Source organism: Pelmatolapia mariae, linkage group LG15 (genome assembly GCF_036321145.2).
Source record: "Pelmatolapia mariae isolate MD_Pm_ZW linkage group LG15, Pm_UMD_F_2, whole genome shotgun sequence".
Classification (NCBI taxonomy): domain Eukaryota; kingdom Metazoa; phylum Chordata; class Actinopteri; order Cichliformes; family Cichlidae; genus Pelmatolapia; species Pelmatolapia mariae.
In genome coordinates, this window is record NC_086240.1 from 21,537,291 (window position 1) to 21,550,255 (window position 12,965).

At 39.4% G+C, this 12,965-nt stretch overlaps 1 protein-coding gene across 1 annotated transcript in view; it reads left to right on the forward strand.

Moving 5' to 3' along the window:
- The window catches only part of man1a1 (mannosidase, alpha, class 1A, member 1), a 157,690-nt gene that overhangs the window by 121,883 nt on the left and 22,842 nt on the right, over positions 1 to 12,965 (forward strand). The window contains exons 6-7 of the mRNA XM_063496142.1: positions 10,074 to 10,197; positions 10,599 to 10,692. Coding sequence (XP_063352212.1) covers positions 10,074 to 10,197; positions 10,599 to 10,692 — 218 coding nt within the window. The remainder of the gene's footprint in view (positions 1 to 10,073; positions 10,198 to 10,598; positions 10,693 to 12,965) is intronic.

Below are 12,965 nucleotides of genomic sequence, written 5' to 3' on the forward strand. Positions count from 1 at the left end.
GGGGAAAAAGTTCTTCATATTACATGTTATTGAGCTATAAAACGTTCTCGGTATTAACCCATTTAAAATATTTTTGCTGTGCTTAAGTTGGTTATAAATGCTGAAAAAAAATTAATTTCTTAACTTTAATATCCTTAAATCATTTGTTATCTTATATCCCAGCTAGAGCCCAACCAATTTATTGGAGAAAACTCATCACTGGCTTGTGTGAGCTATTTGTCATCTCTTTGTATCTCCATTAATATTGGCTCATAAGTGAAAAGTTTAAATGTAAGGAAAAAAAACACCCTTCAAATGTGTTATGTGTATTGACTTTAAACAGTTTGTCCACCAGAGGGCACTCTGCAGTTTTCCTGTAAGTAACTAGAAAATATCGTTATGTTTAACTGGATTTTATTTACAAGATTGATGTAAGTGGTAGGAACTCACAAACTCACTTTTTGCAGATGACCCTGTTGCATATCTGTTTCTGGGAGTTCCTTTCTGAAGGTGCAAAATACAGGGAGGAGAATATTTAAAGCAAGCACAGAAAATAATTTACTAACATTTGCGAAAGGCAATTTACTGCTAATTGTGCCAATATTTAATGCTGAAAAAAAGCATGTTTTATTATTTGCACTCGATATTGAAATGAACTGAATGCACCTGCGTTTAGAAAAAAGTGCAACTTTTTAAAATCACCCGTGAAGCACACCACATCTGTAAGAGCTATTTGATGATTGTGTTCATGCACCCATCTGGCCCAGATATCTGTATCGGTCTTAAAACCACTACATCGATTGGGTTTTAATCCAAATATAGAGTACATAGAAATGTACTATGTTCACAATGGCACATGTGCAAGCCAAAATATTTTAACCTAATGCAATGACTTTTGTTTGCATGTGCATGTCTCTGTGTATAGTGCAGAATACAGTGTGTAGTATTTAGTTGCTGTGCTTTAGCAACCAACAACATATAACTGCGCTGTACCAACTAAACTTCTTTCCCTTTTCCTCTGACACTTTCTCTAACTTTTTTACACACAGGCACACACACACAAACACACACATGCACACACACACACTAGTTTCCCAGTCGTTATCTGCTTTGGCCAGTAAGTCCCATAGCTCTTCTATTAACATTCAGACTGATAAAGCCCTTGCAAATCACTCCCACTGCACTGCATACTGACTGGCCTTAATGGGATGAGGCATTGTGTAAATGTGTGTCAGTGCGCAAGTGTGTGTGTGTGTATGTGTTAGGTTTTGCTGAGGTATCTGGATCCGTGCTCCACCCTGAAATTAGCTGCTCATTCCTCTCTACAGGCATCATGGTGATGATTGCTTCCCACACACACGCACACCTCTGATTGGCAGTAAGGCATTTAAAAAGTGCTCGAATCTGCATCACCATTCTAACAAAAGACTTGGTTAAAATGACAAGTGGCAAAGAAATCATGCTGAAATGTTAAGTGGTACCTCTGAACAGGTATTTATATGTGAGGTCTGACACCGTGGGGTGAATTTATGGGAAAATGTGAATCTTTTTGCCTTTTTCAGACTGAATCAAAGAGCTGTATACATCTCTGAAGTGGCTCCCCCACCACGGCCCTCTGTATTACAAAACGCAGCAACTTGTGGGGAACTGTTTGCTTTCCAGCCAAACTGCTCCTAAAAGCAATGTCATCATCTTCATGACGTTGCAAAGTTAAAACTAACCCTCGTTCCATTTCCTTATCTCAGAGAGGAAAGTATTTTAGAAAAAAACTGTCAGCTTGAAGCAAATTTGCTCCTTCAGCTCTTGGCTCTGGGACTGAAGCTATCAATCCTGAGCTCTTTGGGTCTTGGAGTTTGATTAATAGGTCTGCATTTGAGAACGGCTCTATTAGTGCAGCCTAGTGAGTGTGTCACACTGGGTGACCCTGTAGTGCCACTCTGTCATGGAGCCCTTTCTTCTCGATGCGATAGGAAAATGAACTTGTTAATCCAGAGCATGTCTGGAAATTCTTTGCTTAGCAGAGACTGATGAATAATATTTAAAGCAGCTAGCTCATATTTTAATTTAGAGCTACAAGAGTGCTGGAAGAGTGCTAAGTGCTGAATGTCATCAGCATAGCAGCAGCAGAGAAACCAGTAAACAACCAAGATTAAGAGGTTGAGGGTAAGAAGAAGCAAGAAAAATAAGTGTAAGAAAATACAAATTCTCTCATACCCAAATTCCCTGCTGTGTCACATATTCACTGGATTCAAATGCACAGTTTTCTCCAGTGTATTTGAAGCACTTTGGGCTGCTCTGCCCTTTTTACTATACAAAGGCTAACTCCAGGTACAAGTCTTGCCGTTAGCAGTTTTCCACATATAAAAGCAAATTAAATAAAGATTAAAAAAGACAATAAAGAACGAGGCAAATGTCGAAACTTGCTGGTTTAACTGTTCAGCTGATACCCGTCCATTTACGTCGAGTAATTACGGATTATGGTCGGCTACTTAGCTCTGTGCCGCGTGTGAACAGCAATCACCCTGACTCATGGTCTCTCCCTGATATAAAGAGGAAAATAAACTCACCATGTCCGTCTCTCTGTGTCATGTCACCCACTGTGTGCACAGAGATGTACTTAGACCAACACAGCTGTTCCTGCTGTGCCTCACAATTAACATTATAGCAGTTTAATAGCACTACTTTAACTGAGTGCAACATTAAATGCGGAAAAAGCTGGCTAATTGGAGTGAATTAGAAACGAGCTATGAGAAAGAGGCCAACCAGTACTGATCTTTTTGAGACAATACAAACAGCAGTGTGTTCAATTAATATCAAACAGTGTCGATGAGAATGCTGGATAAATCTCAGCATATGGCAAAAGGCTGTAGGGTGGCACTGCAGTGCAGGGAGTTGTCGCCTCACAGCAAGATGGTTAGTGATGGTAATGCCAGGGACGGGGAGAGATGAAGGCAGCTGTGGTGACCCCTAAAGGCAGCAGGTAGAAGAAGAAGAGTTTAAGTTTCAGTATCGGCATTGCTATGTGACTAAATTAATAAGTGTAGTGCAATGAGCTCTTTTAGTGTAGTTTCATTCCTGCAGCTGTCATCTAAAATTTTAGGGTTGGGTGTATCTGGATGAGCAAATGACAGCACCTCTGTTTTGGCCTCAGTTATTAATACACACAGGTATATACAGCAGCAATGCACTCTCACTGCCCTAAAGCACGTTTTTAAAGCAAAGAAAAGGCTAGCGTTCGGGATGTACAGAGATTTCTTTAAAGAACAAACTACACAAAGCCAGACATCCATTCTCAGTGTAGCTCTCCTCAGTTGTAACCTGAGGCGGTGGAAGGCAGCCATGATTTAAGAGCTCTAATTAAGTTGCTAACTGTGAATCTATCGCAATTCACATTTTCTCTTTGGCCGTAGGGAAAGTACGATAGATTTTAAGACGCAGAGGAAGAGATGTACAGCAAAGGAAATCGAGAGGAAAAGGAGAGGTAAGAGAGGTCGTGGCAAAGATGAGATGGAGGACAGTGAAAGGCTTTCCAGAGAAAACAACAAAGAGAACTGGGCCAAAGTATTGGCTTCACCCAGCTACAGAGTACAAATGAATTGGAGTGCTTCCTGACATAATTTTAGAGGAGTGTGAGAGGGCACTGCCTGGTGTGACATGCTAATTTATGGAGATGTATTGCTTTTTCTGTTTTTCCAGGTTATAGCTTGGCACCACAGAATTAAAACCTCTGTTTTTTGGCTCTGCAGAATTCACTGGAGGGTTAGAAAACTAGCAGGCTATGATTTGTTGTTTTGCAGCTGGCCAGGAAATAGCTGTGGGCGTTAGAGGTTGAATGATAAGAACATTGGACGAGACACCAAGAGGATGGGAACATGTCCTCCAATGCAGACTATTTTAATTCACAGTGGCATCGTTTTGTAATGACTTGTTTTCTGGGCTGAGGCTTTGGATCTTTATTTGTTGCATGCAACCCTTGAGCCCCTAGCTATCCCCATAGTGAACTTAAATGTAGTGAACTAAGTTGGTCTTGGCGTTCTTGAAGCATATATAATGTAATGCACGACAATGCTCTGGAGTCTTTGGGGTAGGGAGGCTAAGCACGTTAGCATGATTAGCACCAAAGGCAGCAAAATGGTCAAAACCAGAACTAGACTTTGAAGACACACATTGTGTATTTTTGAAGGTAAGAATTTGTTTGTTGGAAAACTGCAGAGTGCACATTTGAGGTTATGGTTAGCTTTAGATTGAGTTTAGACTTTAGATTGAGTTGGAAAGTGGACAAAAGTGGAGTTTTTTTTCTTACCTGAGAAAAATAATAACAGTCTGGCCACATTTAGTTGACGTTCTTTCACTTCTGGATATAATCAGAACTGGAACCACAAACATCATAAACCTTTTCAGAGAGGACTCTTTCTCCTGGCAGTCTTTCCAAACAACCCATACTTGTTTTTTGCCTTTCTAATGGTAAGCTTGGTGAGCTAACTGAGGCCTGTAGAGTCTGTGTAGCACTTGGGTTTTTTGTAAAAAAAAATTTTGCATGGGTTGAATTTGCTGGAAAGTCCACTCCCGGGAATGTTTTGGCATTGTGTTAACACACACCTGAATGCTGCAGACCAGCAAACAGCAAAAATGTGCTCACATTTGCTGATAATCAGATAATCAAGTACAGTGGTCCCTCGCTATAACGCTGTTTCGCAGATTTTTTTTTGTGTAATTTTGCATGCTGTTTTTTTTTTGTTTGTTGTTTTTTACTGTGCATTGTGTTCTGCGTCCTGATTGGCTGTAGACCATTGTCAATCAATCTCGTGCGAGGTTTCCTGTACAGAATGCGTTCAGCTTGTCAAATTTACATAAATCTTTGATAAATCGAACTTTGAGAGTGTTTAAACAAAAGAGAAAAGTGTGAAAATGTTCATGTGTGTCTGAGAAAAGTGTATAAAGCATGTAGTGAGGGGTTTTATAGCCTTAAAACATCTATAATAATTGTAAAAAAAAATAAAGTTAGCTACTTCGCGGATTTCACCTATCGCGGGTTATTTTTGGAACGTAACTCCCGCGAAAAAAAGAGGGACCACTGTATGTCTGATTAGTAGCCACTGGCTGCTTTTTACCCTTTTAATTGCTATGGAAGCAGTAGGACTGTACATAATTTTTCATAGGAGTACAAAAATTAGGAAGAATGGCATTGCTTTGTTTCTAAGAAGGCTTTCAAATGTGTCCATAGTGTTTTAATAAGCAGGACCTTGTCAAACTTTACCCAAGTGACCTGGAATCATAGGTTTTTGAAACTTAAGTCAAAAGTGAAACAGTGATTAGTTACCGTTTGGACTGAATGATTAATAGTCAAATGTAAGTAGTGTGATATAATCTGTTCTGTTTAACAGAGAGATATTACTGGGATTAAATTCTGCATGGCATAATATCTACCCCTTAATGAATATAAAAGGGGAAATGTGAGGCAAGGAAATTAATTTAAAAAAGAGTTCCTGTTAAACAAACAAACTGCATCCTATCACTCCTATCAGAGGTGGATCATGTTGGCTCATCTTCTTAACTTATAATGAAAGTTCAATATCGGCTTTAATACGCTGGTGTAAGCCTCATATAATCTCTGAAAGTCCTCTAGTTCTAGGTCACCGTAGCAAATTGATTAACATTTACAGCTTGGTTTTTAAAGAGAATAACCAAACGTTTTTCAGTGTGCTGCACTCTAATATTACTGTTTGGTATAAAGCGTGGCTCATCGGCACAACATTTTATCAAAAGCCAGCATGTCGATGAGAAGTGAGAAGCACCGCTGTGACTGTTCGAGAACTGAATTCAATAAACCGAGACTTTATATTCATCCAGAGTTTAATATGAACCTTCATACCCCTCGCTGTTGTGGAAATGAAGCCCACTGAGATCACAAAAAAACGAAAAACAGGCAACAGGGAGGACTCGGTTATCATTTTGGATTAGACATCATGGGTGAAAATTTTCTGCAAATTAGGACGAAAGCCAGCTGAGGCAAAACTTTGACCAGTTGTTGAACGTTTTTATAATATTGCACTTTATGTATTCTGTAGTGCAAAGACTGCATGAACTAAATAATGTGTTTCAAAGATTAGAGCTAATAAGTCCTATTACATGCCATGTGAGAAATGGGATGTAGAGCATGCTGTTGTCAACAGGGCCCTGGAAACTGAGCCACTAGGACATTTGCATCAGTAGTCAAATACAACAGTAGACTCAAATAGACTAAGATAGATGCATTGTTCTGTATGCCAATGGATGGATCAAGGCCAGTTTCCAGTCCCAGTACAGGAGGGGACTGGTTTCCATCAGAATAGCGATAACAAAGTGTTCCTCCACAGGTTAATTTAGTCCAAAATGGAGCAGAGGCGGATCTCTGACCCCAAATTATTGGGTTTATGAGCATTAATGCATCATTTCATCCACGCGTTTGTTCATACTGAACTGTTTCTGCAAGCAGCCAACAGCAAAGAGTCAGCCTTTAGCCCCATTCACACAAAATTAGTCTCACCAGGAGAACGCATGTGCTTTAGGAAATAAATCACATGTTTATGCTCACATAGGATAAGCAGCTCTGTGTTTTACTTGACGGCAACATCTTTGGTCCCTAGCTACAGAGCTAGCATTAATATTAATAGACTGTTAAGCATCTCATCTATCTCACCACCCTTCGAGATTTCACTCTTCTAATGGATGTGACCTGGATCTCGCTGTTGATAGGTCTCCATGTTGTTTGGCTACAACAGCACAAAATGCTGTTCAAACTTTCTTTTGTAATTACCAGAGCCGCCTGTTTTGTGCAAGAAAAAGCCAGGAGAAAAACATTTAAAAAGAAAGTTTGCAAAAGGGAAAAGGTCATCCAAAACGGCCTCATGTTAATTTGCACCAGACTATTAGTATCTGGCTAAATGTGGAGGGTAATTTTCAGTGGAATTATGATTATTTTTTAATTATGGCACCGATTACCTTCACAATTATTACAAACTATTTGAATTCCCCATGTAAAGACTACCACTACCTGATCTCTTACAGTGTTTAATCACACAAATACAGTTGCTGGATTGTTTTTGGAAACCCACGAAGATTTGCTCACAAGAACCAACAGGAACAGGAGGACAATCGATAGCTGGACAAAACCCACATGAACAGATTTGTAGAACTTACCAAAAAAGTCCTACAGTTTTATTGTCTTTTCTTCAAGCCAAGAGCACCACAAGAATCGATGTGAACGTCTGTGAAGCAAATTTTTCATCATCATTTCTCCCAGTGCAAATTTGTTTCAGTAGGTGTTTTTAAAACTGAACACGGAGACCAAAACTGTTTCTTTGAAACTGGTAGTAAAAACGCTTTTTAGTGCTCTAAAGTTGGACATTTTAACACGAGAGTCTGAGGATTTCTTGGAGTCAATGTCAAGTGGCCGTTAGAGGAACCACATGTTAGCTTTATTTTTCAGCTCTGAAGCTTTGTTTCTAACATACATCGCATGCTTTGCTAAGAATGAAAGAAGTGAGATTATTCATCCAAGCACAGAACTGATTCAGTAATTTAAGCATAGTGTTATATTCATGACATTTGTTAACGTTACTGCATAAAAAAATGCCGTAAGTACTGAAATGTGTGATTAATCAAATCAGTCAATCAAATTAATTTCAGTTTGATCTGTAACAAATTGAAGTGATTTCCATGTCTTCTTTATATTAGGCTTTGGTACAAAAACATTTCCAGTTTGAAGTTTCAGAGCTTTAATCTCCAGCTGTCACCGTAGAATTAAACAGCAGCACAGCGAGCGCGTTCAGCAATAAAATAATTAACTTGAACAAAAATGTTGGTTTTACCACTCTGTGCACTAAATCACCAGATTATTTTTACATCATAATTTGATAACTTATTTGATTGGGATAGGTGGCACTCACAGGGATCTTTATGAAATGCCCCTTTTTATGTGGGCACACCCAGAGCCTGAAGCAGAGAGGCACTGTTGGGGGTTTTAGGTTTTGTCTGGCTCTCTTTTGTTTTAGACTCCCTAACACGGATTTGGTTCTTCTTGCAGCAGGGCTTTAGGGGGGATTGAGGTGGACAGGGGCGAGCTGGAAAGGTGTGCGTTGTCTCTCAATCCCACCCACACAAGCGAAAGGATTTACTGTTCATCACAGGGTTTATAAAGGGACTAAAAAATATGGATAGACAGATCAAAACTACGGTTGAATGAGAGGCGGCGGAGATGAAGGAATAATGTTTGACTAAAATGTAGCTTAAAAACTTAATCCAAAATATATGTGTGTGTTTATACACAATCTCAGCCGTGTGACAGTGCCAATTAGCTGACCCCCAAATTAATCAGGGTGTGCAGTGATGGGATGTTTTCTCACCATTTCTGCTTTCTGACACTTGCCAGACTCTGTGTTCGCTGCCTGATGCGGCAGTGGTCGTCCCTGTTTGGTTGACTTGATTAAATCTGTGGTGTAATGGGAAACAAATTATGGCTTATGCAACATGATGAGTTGAAGAAGGGGGGCATAATTAGTATGTTCATCCACCTCTTTAAAGAGATGTGTGGGTTTGTCTCTATGTGTGTGTGTGTGTGTGTGTGCGTGTGTGTGTTTGTGCAGCACATCTCCCAATCCACACTCCTTCTCCTCCCCCTTCTTCTCATTTGTTGGATGTCTCCTCGGCTTCAGTGTGTGTGTGTGTGTTTTTGTGTAGTACATGTGTCCACATGTAGTTGCTGTAGGGCCGACATCCTGGTGTGTGCTTGACAGTGTAGTGAATAGTTCATATGTATTCATGAGTAGTTACTTCAGGCATCGCCACCAGAGTCATCAGTCCTTGGCCTGGAAGTGATCTGTCAGTGGCTGTAATGATCCAGCACACACACTTACATACACACACTCCCAGTTGCAAGGTCTTCTGTCCTTGTCAAGCACGCCAAGGTTGGTAACTCTCACATATGGCCCGAGAGCAGACGCACCTTTTTTTGTTTCCTGGCAGAGAACGGGCTCCAACAAGTTTCCTTTTGACTGACGGATAAACACAAAGAATGATGTGCTGCCAGGTGAAGACTGTGGGAAAAACAGACATGTGCATAAATATAACAAACGGAGTGTAAAGTTTGGTTTAATTTTAGTGTCATTAACATACCCTGCTCTTTATCTATTTAAGGAATCTATTTGCAAATGCCTTCAGAGTGAAAATCGGTTGAATAGTAATTACTTTTAAAAATAAGATCAAACTTTTAGGAACTGTTTAGCAGTCTTCAGACTTTTAAGGAGTTTGGTTTCTAAGTAAGAGTTTCAAGATGGCTTTTTAAAGACTTTCTGCCTGTTTAGTAATGGGAATGGATGCTATAAGTTTGTGGGTATGTGCCCAAGTTAAAACTTTTATTATGTTACTCATTTGTTCTGATTTGTGTTATTTTTGTCATGCATCTGTTCGTCATTCATCCATCCATTTTCTGTCACTTATCTGAGTCCGGATCACGGGGGCAACTGTCTAAGTCCATACCTCCCACTCCTTAGTGACCTCATCCAGCTCTTTTGGAAGTGGATACCAAGGCATTCCCAAGCCAGCCAGGAAATGTAATCGCTGTAGTTGTTCAAGAGTGAGGGAGCGGGAGATTGACAGATGGATTAGTTCAGCATCAGCAGTGATTTGCACGCTATACCAGTCTGGTGTGGTGCAGCAGAACCAAGCATGAAAACTAAGCTGTCAGTCTATGTTCTTATGCTCACCTATGGCCATGAGCTCTGGGCAGTGACCAGAAGAATGAGTCTGTGGATACAAATGCAAGCAGTGGAAATGAGCTTCTTCTGTAGGGTGTCTGGGCTCTATCTTAGAGTATGAGGAGCTTAGTTATTTGGGAGAGGCGCTACTCCTCCATATCAAAAACACCCAATTGAGGTGGTTTGGACATCTGGCCAGGAAGCCTCCCGGGGCACCCGTGAGGTGAGGTGTTTCTGGCATGTCCTAAAAAATATTCCATACAGTGAAAATTGAAAAATGTTACACTTCTACACTTTGCTTGTTATTGTTTTTGCGTTATACATACATTTCTGTCTCCTTCTGCTTCTGTGTTTGTGCAGTGGTATCGGTAGGAACTGGCCATGGGCATCGGGTGGTAGCAGCATCCTGGCAGAGTATGGCACCCTGCATCTGGAGTTTATGCACCTCAGCAGACTCTCAGGAAATCCAGAGTTTGCTCAGAAGGTAACAGATACAGAGACTTGAAAATATATTTTCCCACTTAATACAAAGACTTGTTTTCTATTTGCTCTAGTCTGAAATGTCAGGTTATTTTAAAAGATGTTTTTTTGTAATAAAAAAATATCTAAGCAATGAAAAATACCAGTCCAGAGACCAGATAAAGGTGCGTATGTAAGAGTATTAGTTCTTTATTACATAAAGAAAAACAAAAATCCTAATCTGGAAATACACCGTTCACATTAATTTATATCAATTACATTTTAGTATTGTTGTGTAGAGATATTTACTAAAATTAGCCTGCTAACTAGCTAGTCCCTTGTATAATAAAATATAATGTGCATATTTTGCAACTTTTGAGAATTTTAAGAAATATTTATGTTCTTTTTTCTTTCTCTTAATATTAGGTAATGAACATCCGTAAAGTACTCAATCGCCTGGAAAAACCTCAGGGGCTGTACCCCAACTACCTGAACCCCAACAGTGGACAGTGGGGCCAACGTAAGTCCTGATTCCCAGTTTCACACACTGTATTTTGTTCTTTCTTCCCTTTTTATTTGTATTGCTTACATGTATGCTAATAGTGCTTTAAACGTTTGTATAGTACTTTTCAAAAACAGTGTTACAAAATGCTTTACAAAAAGAAATAATCCACAAAATAAAATGCAGTTATACAGCAGGGAAAAAATAATAAAAGAAGATGAAAGCTCAAAGGATAATTTATGGGGGGGGGGGGGCCTCAAGCACCAGTTAAACCTCTGTGGACATTATTTTCTGGGATAAATCCAGTCAGCCATTCAGAGGACTTTATTTAACGTCTAAATTTGAAAAGTGAAAGGTGAAAAGTCGCCTTTTCACGCTATTGCAAAGGCTTAAAATCAAGCTAATTCCTGCTATTCACCAATGAACTTTTAACCGCTGAATACTCTCACTAGGTTGGATATCTAATGAATGTCTAAATGGCACTGGCTAAAAATAGGTAAAAGTTCAAAAATGATGTGGTAGACGTCTACATTGGGTTCTATTAAAAACACATGTGACACCACATGCAACACATGATGCAAACTTTTAATGCATTTTCCTAAAATTTGAGAACTTATAGATTAACATGCAAAAAACAGATATGATTATTTTCGATGAATTTTGAACTAGTTGAAGTGTGGGTTTGTTGAATTATTGTGGTTTGTTAGCAATGCAAATAGATGAATACTCACATGTAGCACATTCGTAAATTATTTAACTCCTATTTAAATCGCCACCAAGTTTATACTAAAACTATCGACTGATTACAGTCCACACAGCGTTGTTGCCACAGGTTAAAAAGATGGAAAAGTCAGCATTGCCAGTTTGGCTCACCAGTCAGGCCATACCCCCACGCATGTGTGGTTCACTGAGCCGAGAGGTATGCTGTACGAGGATTTGAGGCAAAATGGTGCAGTGTTTATTTGCAGTTTACATATCAGAAGCTGTGCAACAAACTACTTTTTTTGGATATAGTTATGAGAGAGCTTTATATAAAGTCAACTTAAGATAACAAACTTTGGGAATCCAAGTTGTTCGTGATTGCATCATTGAGAAGCTGTTTTTGTGCACATCCAGGATTCTTGCTCCATATTTTTGGCCGTCGTTAGATCTTTCTTTTTATTTTGTTTCTTTGAAGTACCTACTTAAGAGAGTGAAAGTGCACAAGCATATCCTTTATTTTTTTTATGTAAAATTCATTGCTGCAGCCAAGGGTAGTACAAAAGTGACTGCCTTAGACTGATTTATAGGTTTAGTGTCTTTTAGAGTTATTGGTCACTAATTAGCTAACATACACTACTGTAGGTCCATTAGCAGCACCCCAGTGCTGTCACGTTCTTTATAGGCACAAGATGATGCTAAACAAGCTCTGAAAAACTTGAACTTTAGATGCTTCTTAAACCCAGTTTCACAAACAGTGTTAGCTCTGTGAGAGTTTTTGAGAGTAGGCATCCATGGTTTAGCCTCAATACATGTAGTGTTTTATGTCCACTTTAAAGTTCCTGCCTACTCACCAGATGCTACAGTCAGACAGCTGAAGCTGATTTCAGAGTGTGCCAGATGTTTCACAGATGGCATAACTGCATCCAAATCAAAGTTACCACTCGCATGAACTGTTTGCGTTTGTTTGTCTTGACACAATAAAAAGGCAGTAACATTTCAGTCCCAGGTTTCCGCTGGCTAAGCATCACCAATCACAGCCAACACCCTTCACATGTTGAACTCTTTCTTTCTTTCTCATTTGGGGATTTAGCTGCCCCCAGTTCTTCCATTAAAGCTTATTTGAGATATGAGTGTTTAGGAGGCTGCTTTGAGTACTGTGGGCCATCCTTATCATGTGGCGGATAAAAACTGTGTTAATCTTCTCGGGTTTGTTCACTGATTAACGAGAAAGTAAACATCTCCTCTGTGTGCTGTAATGCTCGACCCTTGAACTTGTCGTTTTCTTGCTAGTTTATGCCTTTGCTTTGGACAATAATTTTTATGCGTAATACTAAAGTACGTTAATCAAGAGTTCCTGTTGTGTTCGCACATTTTAAGATTTATCTCGGGCACAAATGCAAGACTGAGTCATAACTTCCTCCACAGAATAAAGGTGAAATGGATCGGTGTGTAATTAAAATGAAAATCGTGGGTTGAAATCTTTGGGTTAATAATTAGCAAGACTTTGAGTCTGGTATCAGAAATATTAATAAAATTTGCATTTATCACTTGAAGAATGTCAGCAAGGTTAGATCGTTTTTATCCACGAT